At 45.5% G+C, this 19,169-nt stretch overlaps 3 protein-coding genes across 3 annotated transcripts; 2 read left to right on the forward strand and 1 right to left on the reverse strand.

The window, feature by feature from the left end:
- The first annotated feature begins 375 nt into the window (after positions 1-375).
- SARC_00839 (hypothetical protein) lies at positions 376-6,184 on the forward strand. The gene has a single exon (XM_014305456.1). The coding sequence runs from the start codon at positions 662-664 to the stop codon at positions 5,189-5,191; it is 4,530 nt and encodes a 1,509-aa protein (XP_014160931.1). The 5' UTR covers positions 376-661; the 3' UTR covers positions 5,192-6,184.
- A 316-nt stretch (positions 6,185-6,500) lies between these two features.
- On the reverse strand, positions 6,501-11,542 carry SARC_00840 (hypothetical protein; the record flags this gene model as incomplete). Its single annotated transcript, XM_014305457.1, has 8 exons — positions 6,501-6,933; positions 7,386-7,553; positions 8,031-8,132; positions 8,367-8,522; positions 9,175-9,302; positions 9,760-9,850; positions 10,209-10,311; positions 11,454-11,542. 8 exons carry the CDS (start codon positions 11,540-11,542, stop codon positions 6,745-6,747), a joined length of 1,026 nt encoding a protein of 341 aa, XP_014160932.1. The 3' UTR covers positions 6,501-6,744.
- Positions 11,543-15,297: 3,755 nt separating this feature from the next.
- SARC_00841 (hypothetical protein) lies at positions 15,298-17,698 on the forward strand (the record flags this gene model as incomplete). Its single annotated transcript, XM_014305458.1, has 5 exons — positions 15,298-15,451; positions 15,920-16,102; positions 16,494-16,663; positions 17,247-17,312; positions 17,555-17,698. The coding sequence occupies 5 exons, from the start codon at positions 15,298-15,300 to the stop codon at positions 17,696-17,698; spliced, it is 717 nt and encodes a 238-aa protein (XP_014160933.1).
- Positions 17,699-19,169: the final 1,471 nt, after the last annotated feature.

Consider the following 19,169-nt stretch of genomic DNA (forward strand, 5'->3'; position numbering starts at 1 on the left):
TACGTACTACTATATATATATATATATATATATATATATATATATATATATATATCTATAGAATTTATCCTGGTTGGCTGTAGCGTTGATAACCAACTTTATGAATTTTGTGCAAGGGAGGCACACAACACGATCAATGTCATGTATACTCAATGCATATTCTCACACTGAACCACTTTGCATAGAATCCCACTGGGATCGTATATTTAAAGTCGCGAGACGACGTCTCGTCTGTTTTGGTTCTTTTATGATTGAGATTGGTGTAAACCAAGTTTTTACTTAAAAGTTATAAAAACCGAAACAATTTTGGTCCTCGACAGATGCCGCCATATGTGAAAATCACAACAGGATGTCTGTCGACAACAGTCGACAAACGCGCTCACAAGGCAAATCTACAAGTACACTGTATACAGGTGATATACATATGTGCCACCTATCAAATCACGACTAAACATTGATCCGTAGTAAACGGACACGCTGGTGCATTGATTACACAGTGTGCTCTCTCATAAAAAATCATGTGGTGATTCAATAAGAATCTCAGGTTGGAGATACCAAGCGCGAGTCGCCATCTACAGCGGTGACGTGTATAGATGCAGATATATTCTATATCCATTTCGTATTCGATCTTTGATAGAAATAATATACCTGCTGAACAAAGATGTCTATAGTGAATCAAAGTCAAGATAGTCTGCTTGCACAGATAGCCGCACTCGAGAATGAGATGCGCGAGGTTACAAGCCAGCCCACGGGCACTCCGGGCGACATGGTTCACTCTCTCCTTAGAGGGCAACTACGCCAACTATACACAGATGTACTACTACATAACATACTGTACGCTAGTACACATGATATTGAGCAGCGTTTATGGAAGGTGTGTTTTCATAAGAGCATTGATGAATATAGACGGTGGTGTGCACGCGTCAAAGACAATGCAGAGCAGTTACAGGGTGTTCAGCGGGCGTTTGAGTCGTTCTTAGCTATGGCGTATGGGTTCTATTATCAGTTAGTGGTATCCCTAAGGAATAGATATGGTGTAGCAATGCTTGGGGTGAACGACTACGATCGCGTTGGCATGGCAACGTACACACCTCGAAGAAATGATGCGGTTGAGGCACATGTGCGTGACGCTGGTAGGCAGGCAGTGCACAGGTGTATAGTGTTTCTGGGTGATATAGCAAGATACAGAGAGCTTCTAGGCAGCTCGACACGAAAAACATATGATACTGCGCGTTATTTCTACACCTTTGCCACACGATTAGATCCTCTGAGTGGGTCCCCGCATAATCAACTGGGTGTGATTGCAACGTACCTGGGGGATGAGATGAGTGCGTTGTATCACTATGCACGCAGCTTGAATTGCATATCTCCGTTTCACAATTCTGGTGATAATGTGAAGGCGCTATTCGAGAACAATCGGCAGCGCCTGGGCCCTACGCCATCTGTATTGGTCCCCGCTTTCACCAATGCTGAGTCCAGAAGCGGTGCGAACACGGGCAACAGTATGGGTTCAGGTGGAAAGAGTGGCAACAATTTAAGGTATTCTGAGATGGGCGACAATCGCACAGACAGTAATCGACTTTCTGGATCTAAAAAGGGCCCAAATAGGCCAAGTGTCAGACCCTTGTCACGCGCAAAGCAGATCAACGAATTGTTCGCACGCTTTGTGCAGCTGCACGGTATGCGGGAGGCGGACGAGTGCGCGTCGCAGGAGTTCAAAGTGGTGGCGAACTTTGTTTTAGAGTCGTTGCGGGGCCTTCTAAAGGGCAAAGGTTTGAGTGAGACGGCTACGTTGCGCATGATGATAGTCAATGTAACAGCTCTGGACGCTTTAAACGGTGTGTGCGACCCTAACCCGAACCCGGGCGACCTGCAAATGTTTTCCTTCTGCATGAAGTTTGTGGTTCGCGTGTTGCTGGTGTGCATACGCAGTGCCAAGGGCCTCGCAAAGCTGCTCAGTGACAGTACCGCCGAATCCAATCGTGACCGCAAACGTGCGCGCAATCAGAGGCGCCGGGGCGGTGGGAATAGAGATGGTGGTAACCGGGACGGTCGTGAGGATGCCCGTGCGAGTGGCAAGCCTGGTAGTAATCCGAACAATACCAAGGATGGTACAGGTTTAAATAGCGGGTCGAAAGTGGGAGCGGCTGCTGGAGGGAGTGGGACCACAGGGACCGGGAGTAGTGCTTCGTTCGGATCGTTGGGGAAGGATGTTCCGCATCTGAAGAGTATCAAGGTGTTCTTGGATTGGGTGTCTTGCAACGAGTGGGTGCAGGGCTACTTGTACAACAAGAAAACATTTCGGCCTGGTATGAACTCGCCTCCCGAGGGTGCTGGCGCGAGTTTGGGCGGGGTAACGTCTGGGGAATCGCTCAGTGACTTGCCTTGGGCGGGCAGCGAAAACAATAGCGGTACCAATTGCGGGATGGGCCCTGGTAGTGGGCGTGCGAATGCGAAAGAAGGCGGCAACAGTAGAGATGCGGAAAGACGCAATATGGTAGGTGGAGCCGGATATGGTGGGCTTGACCCGTACTCATCTGAGACACTCCGGAGTGAGGATGTAGGGAGATTGCTAGCCGTGCTATTGACTGTGCTGCCGTGGAGTATATCGTCCTTTGAGTGGAAGCGGGTGGCGTCTGTCCCCACTTTCTGGCACCAGGAGCCTAGACGCGCGTTACCCGAGGACGTTGAGTTGGAGGGTTTCATACCTACTTCGAGATGTTTGACACACATTGATCTGCGGTCCAAGTACGATGAGAAGGCCGAGAAGCGTGCACGCATATACTACCTGGTAGGACTGGGCGTGTGGCTCGCAAGAGTGCCACCAGGCGATAAGTTTCTCAACTGCACCACAAAGCCTTCGCGTATCACCTTCAGCGTTGCCAAGGTGACGGGCAGCTGTGTGCAGGGACGGGATGGTTTGCCCATGAGTGGGGGCTATCGGGGGGTTGGTGGAGCTGGCGAGGCAGAAGACAGTTCAGTACTATCTGCATGGCTTGACGCTGATAGTAATACGTCGAGTGGGGTCAGGGATATGGGCCCGCACCAACACAGGACTCGCGAGTACCAGCAACACCGCGATGGGGAGTATGGTACTGAGGCGCCTGCGATGCGAGCACCCCCCGGTCTGGGCAATCCCGCTGGCAATAACCTGGGCATGGACGAACATGCGTATGGTAGTGTGCCGTATGGGCTGCTGAGCGACTATGAGGACAATGATCCCGATGTGTTAGATGTGGAAGGAAACGAGGGAGAAGAGGAAGGCGAAGATGAGCGGTACGAGTTCAATGAGTACACTGCACCAGACTGGTGGAAAGAACTGGACACCTCAGGAGATGAATACGATGGGAATGGCCCACAGAAGAACACTGCGCATGATGTACCGCAGCAGGGCGGGTATGCGAACGTGGGGCTGGTGGGACAGGCCGCCTCGAATCGCAATGGCGATATTAGCAGTGATGTGAATGCTTCTGCTAGAGGAAACTATTCAAATCCCACTGTAGACGCACATGGGCACGCGCCGAATCAGAAGTACTCACAGCCTCAGTCGTACGCACAGTCTAACATACAGGGAGGAAGTGCCAAGGCTGTGATCGGCTCTCCGGGGGAAGCAAGTCTACCGGAAGCTCTGCTGAAGAGCTCGTTTTTCGCGAAACCGCCGTCGACATCGGGTGGCATGGACCTTCTGAATACATCGGCCAGTATATGGGCCAGAACCTCTCCGGGACCACAGATGCAGCCACCTGTTGTGGGAGTGGGCGTGGGTGGGGCAGGCCAAAGCGGCTTGGGAGGGGGGGCTCCAGTGTCGCCTAGTCTCAAGGCGAATGAGGAAATTCCCAGGGCGATGGGTGTGAACCAGCCCATGGCGGTAAATACAGCGCCATGGTCGAGTGGAAATTCGCGCGTATCGCCTCACGCTCACGCGCTCACACAGACCGGGCCACCCGGCTCTATGCCTGCACACCAACTGCAACAGCCATCCAATCCTTACGATCACACACAACGACACCCTCACCAAGGCCCAATGTGGAATCTAGGTGTGGGCGTTGGCGTGGGTGGGGATGTGCACGGTCCTGGACACACTCGACCACATTCCACTATGTGGGCGACTTCGGATGTGTTGCCGTACACCGCTAAGTTCACACCGCAGTCGGGACCTGCGGGATCGGCGCTCTTGGCTGATGATACGGAACACAATCCCAAGACCAGGGCCACCAGTACTGTGAATAGTGTTATTGGCGATGGAGGGGGCAGTGGAGAGTCACCCACTAATATTGGTAGTAAGGTGAACAATACTGATGGTGGTGGGGAGATCATGAGGAACCGTAGCCACAACAGCAAACACCACACCACCAACAACAATGCAGACAACCACGGCGACACCAAGGGGAATGCTGGTGTGTCAGGGTGGAATTCGAACACCTCTGAATCTATTTCTCTTGCACATACAAGCGGACAACTGCCTTCATCAGGGAATGCAGGGGCACACGCCAGCGAAACTGTGGGGGCGGTGGGACGACCGTCTCCTGTTGTTGGGGCTGGAGCCACGGCACCCGGTGCTGGACCAAGATATGGGGTCAATGGTTCGGGTGTAGGGGTTGATGGGGGTGTATATAGACCAAGTGAGGGCCAAATGGAGAGCCAACGGGCTCCGCCCGGGCTGGGGGCTTCAGGGCCTCGGTTCACGCAGATCTTCTCGAATGCCAGTGTGGGCGAGAGTGGTAGAGGCGGCCCAGGCCAGGCATACAACGCGGGCGATTCTGGTAGTTTGCAGATGCCAATGCAGATGTCCATGCATGCACACACGCACGTGCAATCTTTGAGTAGCTACGGCGATGATTTGCGTATGAACCATGGATCGCTGTTCAGTCCAGCTGTGAATATGAATGTGATGCCGCATGCGAATCCCCTTGCGCAGCCGTTTACTCACACTGGCGGGGCCATGGGTGCCGGTAGTATGGCTCTTGGAGGTGTGCAACAAGGGGCCTATTCACAAGGACACGGGAGTATGGGTGGCTACCAACCACTAGCACAGCACCACCAACAGCAGCAGCAACGGTATCAACAGCAGGCGTTCGATAACGGTGGTGTGGGCACTGATAGTAATTTTAATGCTGTGCCGCCTGGTTTGAATAATGATGGTGGCGGTGTTAGCGTGATAGGGGAAGGTAGATCGCCTGTTTTACAGTAAGAGAAAAGGTGAGTGGGTGTCCATGTCTGGAATGGGGAAATGATCAGAAGCGGATGTTACACAACTGACTACGGCACGATGTTTGAGTGCCTTCGAACTGCTTACAAGTACGTTGTTCGTCTTTACGTATCATAGCAGCGTAATTGCCCCGAGATGCACACCGCCATTTCGACGGGAGAAATGGCTTCACAGTCATTCATTGTGTGGCGATACATGCTACAATGCCTATGAACATCTGTGTGAAATGCATAGGATCCATCGTCTGTAAGGATGCAGCTCCGATATATAGCCGCTCAAAGCGGTTTACACACATTCGATCGTTGACATCTGCATGCGGGTTGTTCTCCGTCAACAGAGACATCGAGATTATACTGACAATTTCCCCCCAAGCCCAAATGGCTTTTACGCGCTCAATCCTGAAAGAAAGTAGTTGGTGCTGAGAGACTGCCGATGTTGCGTTCTCAATTTTAAAACCCCTTCGGGCGGGTCCAACACTACTTCACCACCCGACACAACCATGCCAGTCCATTTCGCTGGGAACTAACTGTCCATGAGCTATGTGTATTCCGAACTGGGTAGCAATTCGGACCATTACGAGTGTATACAAAGTTATCTATACTCCTGACGTCGTGCGATCTGCAGCAATGCCTACACACAATCGGTATAGGCGCCAGATGAACTTCGTGTGCTCAATAATCCAACTTTGAAATGTGCCGAAAGGGACGTATAGCTCGATGAAGATGCTAAGTGCCTATCACAGCATAGCCAAATTAGCCGTGTAACATCCTGGATAGTACTCTGGATAGTACTAGTTCCCGTATCAGTATTGACTTGCACGAATGTCAGTATGCCGACAAAGTGAAGGATAGGTAATACTGGGAGCATAGTATTGTCAATTAGTGGGACGGCGATTTGCAATTGTGTAATTGGATGCCGAAGGAGTTCGCCCTGGTGTTTTCACTCTAGACATCCAATAAACACTCATTAATACTGTTTTATCGACATTTAATTATTCTTATGATTATTGCGAAGTATATAGTTTCTGCAGGAGATAAACTGAACAGGCGTCGTTTCATGGGCGTTATTCTGCGTTCTAATTTAAAGTAGTGCGGTAGTTTCTCCGCATATTTAGTGGGCCAATTGAGCGCTCATTTTCTATAGCACAACCTTGGCAGGTGATACTGCAAACATTAAGACATGAACTCCGAGTGCTGTCTCTTTAAATTTGTACAAGCGACGCAACTGTATTATACGCGATGTTTGAATCGTCCTGAAGGCCGATTTGAAAATTGTAGCCAGCATTTGCCCAGTGCACTTGTGAGAGATCGTAATATATATTAAAACTCTCGGCCCTGCGGATACCTAAATGGAGCACTTTGACAGAGCGAGCGTTTGCACATATCAGATAACTTTGCCGAGCTCTCGATGACAAGCGTTGTGGGTGAAGTCAGACTACTGACAAGACATGAAAGGTAAGAACGGCGTATCGCTCAGATTGATCAGGAAGACGATTCTTCAGTTTTGGGACACCCTACTATGGTAAACTGGGTAGATTAAACAGCAAGTTGTTGCATTTCTTCCAACAAGCGCTTGCCGGTGAAGGTACACTTTTTTGGCTCATGTGTTTCCTCGTCGGCATCGTTGCATCCCGACACGTGTCTTAGCACAAGATTTGCGGCGTTCGCGGTCCCAATGCCGATGACAACAAAGTGTATTTGTCGATTCTTGGCTGTTTCCGTGTTCTGGTATGAGGGAAGAACACAACGCGCGCTTATATAAATACTTGACTACAAAGTTTGACTAGTTTTGTATGTATCTGTATATCTACTTCAGCACGAGGCCGAAACCTCGAGGAAACAACAATCTAGCGCAAATAGACGACAAATCAATTGGTAGTCTCAGTCGTACCGTAGGCTTGGCTGTGGCGGGGGCCTTTAGCAATAAAGACACCGACTGGCATTCTCACCTTGTATCTATCGGATACAGTATCGTAGCGCACAGCACGAGAATGGTCGAGTTATGCATTTGTGACCCAAGCCCTCGCAGATAGATCTCAAGTATATTCAGTTATGCCTGGCACGTGTTGATGTACAAAACGTGCACTGCTCTAGGTAGAACAGCAGAGCATTATCTGTTGCATTGATGGTTCACCAATATAAATGAAGCCTCTCGTACCACAACAAGTACAACATACCTGGGATTCGAATACGAATTCAGACCCGAGAGGCACACCATCGACAGGGGAGATATCAAATAACTGTCTCAGGGCCATAGCAGAGATCTCAGCCTGTGCCGATTCATTCTGACGTTCTGTTTCGGGGATTTTCTGTGGTCTCGTAGTGTTTATGAACCTTCGCTTCACCTAGTAGCACAAAGACAATGCATTTAAAATGACTATACACTTTCAGATTTCATGATAAGGGGTTGTAGCCTCGCTGCACCAGCCTGCAATCCCAACAATCGAATCCAGCAAAAATTGCCTGCATGTTTAATACTTGATTTGAGTACGAGAAACTACTCTTGAGTGCACGGATGGTACTCAGGGCTTCGTACATACATATGACACTGACATATTTTCATCAACGCGAGATGCGCAACTGTTTAACGCGAGATGCGCATCGGGTTACCTCATGTTGTACATTTAGCACTACACACGCCACGATTCACTCGTGTGTTGCATTGCGATTCAAGCATGCATATGGATTTGTGCAGGAGATGCAACATACTTCAACTGGTCTGACACGTACACTCAAGACGAGGCAGTCATAGCATGTAATACGAATCAAGAGCCAATGCCGACTTCCACGCGCGGAGACTCATACCACATGCTTAGGGTTACCTGATGTATGGTGTATATGCCGCTCACATGCTCAGTTTGGAGCACAGTTCCTGTGATGTTAAATACCGGTGATTTGACGGATAATTGCGTTGTGATATTGACCTGAACAGGAATAGTCAAAAGGTTTGGATAGAATACTCATCAGCCAAAGATCGCCACGGCGTGTACAAAATGGTACAAGCTTGCATTTTTCAGTCCTTTCTATCGTATAACACTCGACTTCGTATCTGCTCGCGAGCAAGAGTCTCCATATGAGTCATAATCATCCCCAGATACTACGCGAGTGGCGATTCTCTGTATTGTATTTCATACATATCCACTTATATGTGCACTTACTTGATCTAAGTGTGGCAGCGTGATATACCATTCCACCTGATATTTATCACCAGCTTTGAGTACATCGACAGTCAAGTTCGGTGCGTTCGTGTCACAACACCGACATGAAGTTTGGCATTTGTCCATCAATCTGTTGAACGTAGTTGATACCATTGCCTGTGAACATAGCAGGTGTGATTTCCACACGCGAATTGATTTAGGTTTCCAACTCAATGCGCACTGTATTGCAACATGTTCATGTTCTGAGTGATAGCAAAATGTATTGTACTTGCACCCCACTGAACTATTCTGCTATGGCAACTAAAGGACGTGACATTACATCCACTGTTTTGGGTATGATATACTTTCAAATTCTGATCACTGCAACGGTCACAGACAGTTATATACGATATAGCATAACTTTGAAACCATGATCAAGCATGGACATTGACAAGTGTCACAATCAAGCCACACCACTTCCATAACAAGTCAGGCATATCAATGAGCTAAGATTATACTGCACATTGAGTATAGGCATTGTCACAGTAACAAGAAAAACCACGGCGGTGTCAAATGCATTTCCAAGGTGTCTATCGCGTAGACATACAAATGTCTGGTAAAACTCGTATACATCAACATACAAGTATATGAGAAAATAGATAGACGACATTCATGCTCCGCATATGCATACGAGTATTCTCTCTGGAAAAGTTGTCCACGGACCATGGTTCTTTAAAATATGCCTTGACATCTCAGACTAGTACCACATCTCACACCTTTCGAACAGACTTCAATACAAAGACAATCGCAGCGGATTTAGAATCCTCACCTGGTTCTTCTTGATACTGAAGCCCAGCTTAAGGTCGTGGAGGTCCATCGGATTATTGTTGTGCACTGTTACGGAAACAATGGGCCCGGATCTATCAGCTTGACCGGCCGGAGATCGCACGTTCACCTCTATATAAAACACGGTACCTCAATTAAAAAGCAGCTAACATTGTGGAGGAGCTGGGTTGGAAAATTACTGGTGCCATCTCCACATTAACAACTCAGTTGAATTTGACACAGGAACTTCATATGTTGCCGAATATGGAATATTCCAACAGAAAACATAGGGATCTTTAATTTAGACCACGTATTTCACAAGGCCCTAGCGTTTGAGGTGTACATGAGTCATGCCTGCGAGACGATGAAAAATAAATGTAGATAGACTTGATTCGATTGGAGGCACCGCAGGTACAAAGCAAATACATTGGATGATCAAGGTGTCTTACACAGGTTATAGGTTCAGAAAGTACACGCTGGGCCATAATTCGTGGTAGCACTTGCCAATGTTAGAAATTTGCGACAACACGTGTTGCTAGTTCATATTTGAACAGAAAAGCATACATACGCATATGAGTGTCTGACATACCTACGTGAAGTGATCGTAACACAATGGACTCCATCATTGTATTCAGAGATGCGGCCAGGTTGTTGGCGTTGTTAACCGTCTCAGCCATATTCTGAACACAACGAAGGTTGTGTTATAATTGATATCGTAATTAGCGTACACGTTGAAGATGCTTCCGAAATATGCACACATACTATTTTCTGACTATTTTTCTACATTACAGATGGATTGTATATACTACAATGTTGCTGACACGATATTAGTATATGCAGTATACTGATAGTACACTACCACACAGAACAATCAGCGATGCCATCAAGTAATTAAACATGTCTACCAAACCCGTACACCCAGTGGCTTTGAGGTTCAATATTGGCTTTACGAGAACCACAACAGCTATATATAAATGCACAAATACATCGCTGGCTACTCAGAAGTAATCACAAATTAAGAACGCACAAGTATGATACCTGAAATGCGAGCCCGATGGAATCAGTCATGCCAGCCACAACACTCCCGAGCGCTTCGATGGTGGGAGCCATGGATTCCACGGGCGTCTCTGCCGGAGCACTCCTATTAAAGTAGTTTATGATATTAGGAACCTCAGGTGCGTTGTGTACAACAGACTGGATTGCTTGTAAAATGCCTCACTACTAGATTTCAATGGAAATATCGGTGTAGCTTCGTGCTTGTCGAACCCAGTGAATGATTATCTGCACAAACGATTTTTTTGTCACACAGGTATCTGCTGGGATTCTAATTTCGTTCCCTAGTGATGTTATTCGAGCACTTAAATACTTCCTTGCAATTTTCAAGAGGCAGAGTTCATATGCAAAGTGTCTGACTACCACCCTCGCTCGTGAGATCGCACGCTCATAGAATACGATACTCAATTGGAATGCCCCCTATGAAACATATCCGCTGAAAAGTAACTTTGGTGGCGAGTATCATGATATACAATACTGCCTGCCTTGTTTGTACATATTTAATTGCCAAATATTACACTCAATGCTTATCGATTCATGCCGTGTAAGGTTGAGCTCAAACTGTTTGACAAGTGTAGCTACTCGTCGAAACAAGATACCATGGCAGTCTATATTATTTTATTAGTTCAGAAGACCGGAATGTAAAACTTTTCTTTTGAGCTATTACAAATTTGTCGCACCTTCCACATGATTCAGCGACAGGTGATACACGATTGATATTATCGAATCGACACTATAAGCGTATCGCAATCATACGACTGAAGTACCACTAGTTCCATACAAAACGTATCACAATTTGCTAGAATGTCAGTTAGCAACACATTTATAAGTTTCGTGTGTAGAATACATACATTAAAATCTTCCAAGGTACAAACGAGCGACGATACGATAAAAGTACGAAGCTGTGCACTATCAGATCCCGATGAGAACAGTTCTTTAGAAGGATCAAACACTCATAGTATTCCTAGAGATATACACAAGGTCTTGCTTACTCACCCAACCTAGTAGTTTTGTCGGAAGAATGTAATGTTCATGGTATAATCCAGAAACATAAGATTATAGATACATATCCATCCAAAACAGTTCTTCAGACGGATCCGATGCCAAACTCATAGTATCTCTACAAACTCAACTGGTAAAGTTTCATCACTGAACCATCCCATCTCATTTCTTCGGAAGCAACAAGCATTCAGAATTCATCAAGAACCACGCAATATCTCACACACTTACCCATTCGATTCACATTGTCCCTCCACTGTAAATTCCGGTGCGATGGAGCTGATGGGGTCAACCCGCGACCCCTCGGGCATAGAAGTCATTATATGTACGAGTTGTGCAAAACCCCGCAAGTAGCGGACGTAGTTGCTGATATGTTTCGATCAAATTACTGGTTTAGAGTTCGTTATGTGTTAGGGTGTGTATACATATATATGTGCTAGAGTATGTGCTAGATATATGTACTAAAATTATAACTTGGGTTTAATATAAATAGCCCTCCTGCAATGCAGAATAAGCAGGTACATAGGGGACATGCATTTTTATCAATTCAGGGTTCACACTTCAGTGACTTTTCAGCTGCTGCATCAGTGTCATCAGAATATTATTTACTTGCTTTAATCGATGTTCGATTGGGCTGTACTGACCGTCACCAACAAAACCAGCCAATAGAAATATTTTGGCGGGCTCACATTGCACACGACAGTCAGTCTGTGAGACTGTCGCTGTGAGACTTGACTATTTTAAACTCTACTTTGTCGTAGTACACATACAAATTTAAATTAATACATATATGCTGTACATAGTAAGCTAGCACTTCCAGAACGTTACATGCCCTTAGCAGTGCACACCACTAGCAATCTCCTTATAGACAGTATTATATACTACAAAAGATAACACAATCGAGCCTTGCATGAACGTTCACAGACACTCAAATAATTGGTGTCATTTGGTCTTAGCCCTATGACAGCATAACTTTATGTCTACAAACATGGCCTTTCCAATCCAACCCAAACAATCCACATCATCTATAGAAAATGCATCGCTTGCCGAGGCAATTACTTATGCATTGAGAGAGGCAAAGGATAGTACAGTACTTCTCAGAGTGTATAGGCGAGTACGCTTATCACTGATACATCCATTCGATTACGGTACAATAGCCGCTAAACATTGGCCGTGCGATGGGCACGAGCTGCTGCTGTGTGTTCTGAGGGGTTTGGTGGGGGCGGCTGAGGATACACGTATGCCAATGGGTAAGTGAATCTTGTAATAGATAATAGATGTATAGGTTACCCAATATCATATGCCAATGTTTTTATGGGCCAGCTTAGTAAAAGGCATATGTGTGTTACGCATATCTGTATGTGCTCATAGGTATACATGAGTATATATTTGTATAGGTTGATAGTTTTTTATAAGAGCTGAAGCTGGTTTTATGCATAGTCTGGTGTTTAGAGCACCATGTCAGTGGCGGAATGTACACGCACAACAGTTTATTAGACAAAACACTTTATATGAGCCGCTACAAATAGACTCAAGCATTGAAGTCACCAAAACCATATGAAGCTTGAAGTTTGCAAGAGTTATACATACGCCTAAGTGCACTTATAACCACATTTTTATGTAGGTGTATACGTATGTATTTTTTACGCGATATAGGTTTATACGCATACATCCAATCCGACTAAATGTAATTGTACACGAAGTAGCAACATCATGTGTATTGTTGTGTATAAATACATACATACATTTAACGTGTTTGTGAGTATGGACATAGTTGGGGTAGATGTTCATATACATAATTTGTATTGAAACTGGTTGTATCGTATGCCTGGAACAGGAAGGACCCCGCAAATGCCCCTCGTGAAAGTGTAGATGTTGCGAGCGTACACTACTATATAGAATTCACTCACTTCGCGAATTATCTTGTGAGGTTTATCGTGATCCCTGGAGTTTGTATATAAGGTCCATTGAGATTTTGCTATCAGATTGGAATACTTTCTGACACGTACACGGTGATGGCATGACTAGTTTTGTGCGCGTAGGTGTTAGTATGACATGATAGGCCAGTTCTAATGTACGTATAGACGCATACATACACATTTATTGGTGAGATACAAATTTAAAGGTGATTATATTTTGCGTAAGCAATACTCGCAAGTGTGTTTCATTGCGGTGTGCGTTTTTGAGGCTAGCATATCCTCGCCATCGCTGCTGCTGTTCTGTGTCTGTGACCTTCTGCTGCCTTCTATCGAGAAACGATTTTTTTCTTTGTGTGTTTGCGAGTGTTCGAGTATTCAAGGGGCACAACATGAATATGTAGACAAACTTATTGTAGTGTCCGGTATTTATCATTGTCTTGATGGCTGTTTGCTGTACGACAGTAGTAGGTGATATACGATCAGCATTACCTCTATTGCAAATTCGATGGATTGTTAGTCTGAGTATAATGTATTTTTTTATCGCGTGCTGTTACTTCGAGCTCGGAATCCCGAGTGTGCTAAGATATAGCAATGCTCCAGGCTACATCATGTAGATCTTCCACACAGGATTACGAAGTCGAAATTCAGAGTTATCACATACACAAGCTGCGGGAGAAGGACTGTATTTTTTTTCGAAAATTCCGCGTATGGTACCATAGATGCATTGGAGCTCTGCAGGACGATTTCATTTGCAGAGAGATGAGTGTTTGTACTAGTGACTAGGCAAGACTTTTCGCGAATTTCACTACAAATATGCTTGTACATGAGCATACCAATGTTGGAATACATTCTAAAGCCGATAGACTGTCTGCCAGTGGGTGGGAGTGCGGAAAGCTCATAGAATAAAGGATGAGCCATCACCTTCAGCAAAAGTTTAATACAACGGATGCTTTGGTCCCGACAGACACTGCTCTACGATAATTCAGAGAGCCTGTTCGTTTCTATGGGAAGCTCCCTATGAAGGAACGATCAAATAAATGTGTAAACGAACTGAGTTTACTCTCCACTAAAAAGAAGATTGAATTGCAAAATTCAGTTGATCTCAAACGATCTTGTGGAATGGAAATTCATATCTTGGATTGAGAACTAGACAGAGTGACTAGAGCCATTGGGAAGAACCATGCATGATATTTGTGTGGCTGCTCATCGATGTGTTTATTTCATCTGTGCCGAAACAATGATGACCAGTATAGCTATTGTTATTATTCGCTTAAAATTTACTGATAGTTCTCAATTCCATCTATGTAGGAGTGGTTCTGCCGCGCTGGAATTGGGAGAGTGTGGCTGCGTTGGAAATGATGTGCGAGTGTCTGCAACTACTAACAATCATAACTGTTATCGATGATGTGGACGCACAAGCGAGGCAATACGGTACTATAGACACTCTGACACGGTTGTTAAAGCGTATGACGAAGCTCATGATGACAGGTAGCGTGAAACCCTCTGCAGTTCGGTGTCGATGAATTTTAAGGGCCACTTTTTTTAGCTCAAGCACTGTCACTTTTGAGCAATCTGTCAATAGACATATTGTAGATACTAGCTAATTCCCTCCGTTTGGAGTGCCTGTTCATTTTAAACGCAAGTAACCACCCACACGAACAGGCGATATCGAGCAGATCGAACTAGCAGCGCAAGTAATGGATTGGGCATCTGTGCCATTGGGGCGGTTAGCCTCACCCGTAGCATCTAGAGGTGTTGTGACACAGACTTATTATACCTCCCATTCGCCTGTGTGCGGTGTGTGTGAGTATCCTGGGTTTGAGGTGGCCAGATCAGGCGAATGCATATGGTCTGTTGATTTACGTCTCGCTGAGGTGCGTATAGGTCTACGTCCAAATGCAATACCCATGTCTGGGTGTGCATCTCGTTACTACATGTATCGGTGACTTTGAATATGTTCACTATTCCTATCGTATATATCTTCGGGTATACTAGTGACTGTGTGCGTGTACGAATACTTGAGATTCTACTTTTCAGTCTATCACTGGATGATATTATACTCGTGCCCGACGGCCCTTCAATATACTTAAGTGAGCATTTGAAGAAAGTATTGCAATGGACACATACGCACGACGACCTCTCAATTTTTCTATTTTATGGGTCTGCAGGGAACCTTCACGTCAGGTGGTCTAGGTTTCGAAGTATGGCCGGGGGCTCAAGTGTTCGCCACCTGGCTGTTAGAAGGAGAATTGGGGATTCACGTGCGGAACAAGGATGTATTGGAACTGGGTGCGGGCTGTGGGTTAGCAGGTGAGTTGCTCGTTTGTTTTCTTCTAACCGAGACCCTGTAAAGCAAGGACAATAGCTGCATGTGCACTCGATGAGGATGAACTCTTATAGTGTTCGATCTACCCGAGAGAATATACAGATGAATGTGAATTCACTGGGTAAGGGTGACACATAACCATATAAAACCCAACCACAGCTACTGCATTCGAGCGTGATTGTAAGCGTTTTGAGCAGTTCGGCGGGTCTCTCCCAGTTAGGAGTAGTTATATTAAGCGGCAGAGATATTCAGCGATGCCTCGTGACCTTCATCGCCTTTAAATTATTAAACTTCAGTAGCGTTCGCAGTATTGTACAGAGGCATGTGCCGCTCAGAAAGGGGTTTAAAGGTATTTGAACATGAGCGCATACGACTATGTTGCCGCCTTGTGCAGATCACTTTTATCACTTAAACATTATAAAGCTTACTATTCTGCTTTTTGACGCGCGCAGGAGTATTGACAGCGATATTTGCAAAATCGGTTGTGATGACCGATGGCGAAGTAGCGCTCACTCCGACTTTAGAACAAAATAGATCAGAAGCGAAGATGGGCGCGCACATGGCAAGCGTGCTGCAACCTGCACTGGTGCTGAGATGGGGTGGCGAGACTCCGGATCTCTACACTCCTGTGGAAGGTATGTAGATTGTCATATCAGATGTGGTTAAAAGCCACGGCAGTGTTGATGCAATGATTGTTAGTTGTGTGAAGCTCCGTTTGGTATGAGGATGAAGCGATCGATTCGCACTCGCACCACATCATAGTACCGCGGACGAGGTTGTACACAATTCGTTGTTACATATGACTGAGAGGTATGTACTCGAAATGTCGGGGGTATTATGGCATTGTTGTTATATCCGAGAGCATCCTGATCGCAACATAGTCCTTTATACGATCTCTGTGCAGCCATCACAGTGGAGGCTTTAAACTATGGTACACGGCAGCTCTACTGCTTAACGCACGAGGCAGTGCCCACACGCAGTTACATATGAGTTCTTCTTTGAGTTAATTATACCGGATGTATCTAGCAGATGGAGTACTTGTGACGGGCGACCTAGACAGAGACCGCAAATTACACTTCGGATCACGTGAAGCAGATGAGCTGGGAACATATGAGGTTATCATTGCTGCCGATATCATCTACCACACAGGACACATCGCGACGGCTATTGTGACGGACATTATACCACGATATTTGGTAAAGTGTCATTACTAGTTCTGCCGATCACTTGTTTCGCCTGTCTGCTATGTGATGTTTGTCATCAGTAGGAAGGGCTAAATTGACTGTTTCATGCACGTCTTAAATAGTCTCTTGCTGCATGAATATGCCCATGTCTGTGTGCGATACCTCGTTGTGCACAACTTGTAGTTAAATTTCATCTGATTGCCCAGCACGTACGTTGCCGAGCTGCCAAGTAGCATTTGGTACATTGCGAATATTGCCGTTTTCTGTAACACTTGTACATGCTTTGGACTCTGATATCATATATCGTCAACTTTAGAGTTGTATCAAATATGCGTACTGTTCTTTGCTATTAGTCGCAAGGCCTCTTGCCACATTCCCATGCAAATTTAAAGTGCAGCAGTGATCAATCAACAAACACTACAATTCATTCCTAACAATATTTTGATGTAATCAACGGACACAAAACTTCAGTTTTAACAATGTTGTGATGTAATAATAAAAATTGTATTTTATTTCCATCAATATTGTGTTATTCAACGGACACTACACTTCGTTTCTAACAATATTGTGATGTGTTCCGATAATCCGTGTACAGAAACTAGATGGGCGATTCTTTCTCGTTATCCCTCCGGAGAGAGACGGATCCGATGATTTCCTGCAGGTTCGTTCGCTTCTATCTCTCGTCAATATGCGTGCTATCCATTTCGAAGCTTCAATGTCATATTTTTATTTATAGATAGTATTGTGGGAAGCACAAGCGTCGAGTCTGTCGTTATATTGGATTAATTGCTGTCGTTCTGGACTTGTCGAGCAGATTTTAAATCCTGATTTGGCGAGAACCACTTACTGGCGCGCAGTACATTCATATCTACCTGCAAATACAAACCATCATTCCCTACCTAGGCGGCAAGAGAGGCTGAGGCCCAAGAGAGAATATCCATGACGGTCGAAAGAGCACCGCGGCACTACATACCGCAGCAGTTTAGAGACAAGCTCGATGCAGGTGTTGGATTTAGGTTGGTGACGATACAGCGGCGAGATAAGTGATTTAGGAAGAATAATCCAACGTAGTAGGAGAGACAAGTTGTTAAGTGATGCTGGTAGTACGAGATGGGTGATTTGGGGAGATAGGCGATTTAGGATGAATAATTTAACGTAGTAGGAGGGACAAGTCGTCTGCGTGATGCTGGTAGTATGAGATAGGTGATTTTGGGATATAGGTGATTTAGGACGAATAATTTAACGTAGTAGGAGAGACAAGTCGTCTGTGTGATGCTGGTAATATGGGATAGGGGATTTAGGATGAACAATTTAACGTAGTAGAAGAGACAAGTCGTCTGTGTGAGCTGATAGTACGAGATAGGTGATAAAGTTCCACGTAGTAGGAGAGACAAGTCGCCTACGTGATGTTGGTAGTAGGTATCCATACAGATAAGACCTCCAAAAAAAATCTAGTGTTTAGTGACGCTTAGTTGGACGCAAGCATGGCTCGGGTGACCACTTGAGCCGATAACGTTTTGTCTCGTAACTCTTGTTGTGTGCCGAGTCATTGCACAACCCAGTTCAGATTTGAATTCGGTGCAAGATTGAGATCCATATGTCAGACATGGCAGATGGAGAAATGGGTTGCTTAACCTTCTTTTGCAACTATATGCTATTTGCGTATTGACAGAGGCATCGCAACCCTATATTCCCCGGCATTTCGAGCCGTTTCTAGAACAGTATGGCGCTCGTAAGAGTGAACGATCCTCTCTCTGAATATCATGATTGATCTTCTACAGTTATGCATACCGTTGCCGGACAGTGATGGATATGGTGCGGGAATACAATAGTATTGCTGCTTGACAACTGTCATTGCTTCCACCTTGGGATCGATATTTATAAAGTGAATGCAGAATAAGAGTCCCATTGTGATTTGCACACACATACAAAAGTGTCGGGCTGAAGTTAAGTTCGGATTAGTATGCGAGGGTGAACTGGGGGAGCAGGGGCACAACTAATCCAGTATAGTTTACCTGGGGGATGTACCTGTTTCGTGCGACCCACGAGAGGGTATCACAACATCAGGTATCCAATCAGTATAAGGGTATATTTGTCGAGGGAGTTAGAGATTGGTAGCGATACGTGTGGAGTAAAATACACCCGCATCTCACCATGGGAGCGAGTTGTGTCGGACAACATGCTAAGCGGGAATTATCGAGGCTTGATGGTTTTAATTATAGAATTGACTTTAACTCGAGGCGGAGACCGCAGACAAACTGACATCCAACTACCGCCAGATTGATTCACTACGGTGGTGGTGAGATGGCTAAGTTGCAGGCGCTTCAATTCTTTGTACGTTGCAATGTCAATATATGTGCATGTTTGATTGCAATGACTCGACGGGCTCCCATGAGTTCATGATTTATGTCAACGAAGAGAACTGCGAGCTCCTGCGCAGTTGAATCGCTGAGCAATGCCGATGAACACTAGCTACACTTATAGAACGAGGTGAGTTGCGCATACTCGAATTGGCAGA

The sequence above is a fragment of the Sphaeroforma arctica genome (genome assembly GCF_001186125.1).
Source record: "Sphaeroforma arctica JP610 unplaced genomic scaffold supercont1.29, whole genome shotgun sequence".
Taxonomy (NCBI): domain Eukaryota; class Ichthyosporea; order Ichthyophonida; genus Sphaeroforma; species Sphaeroforma arctica.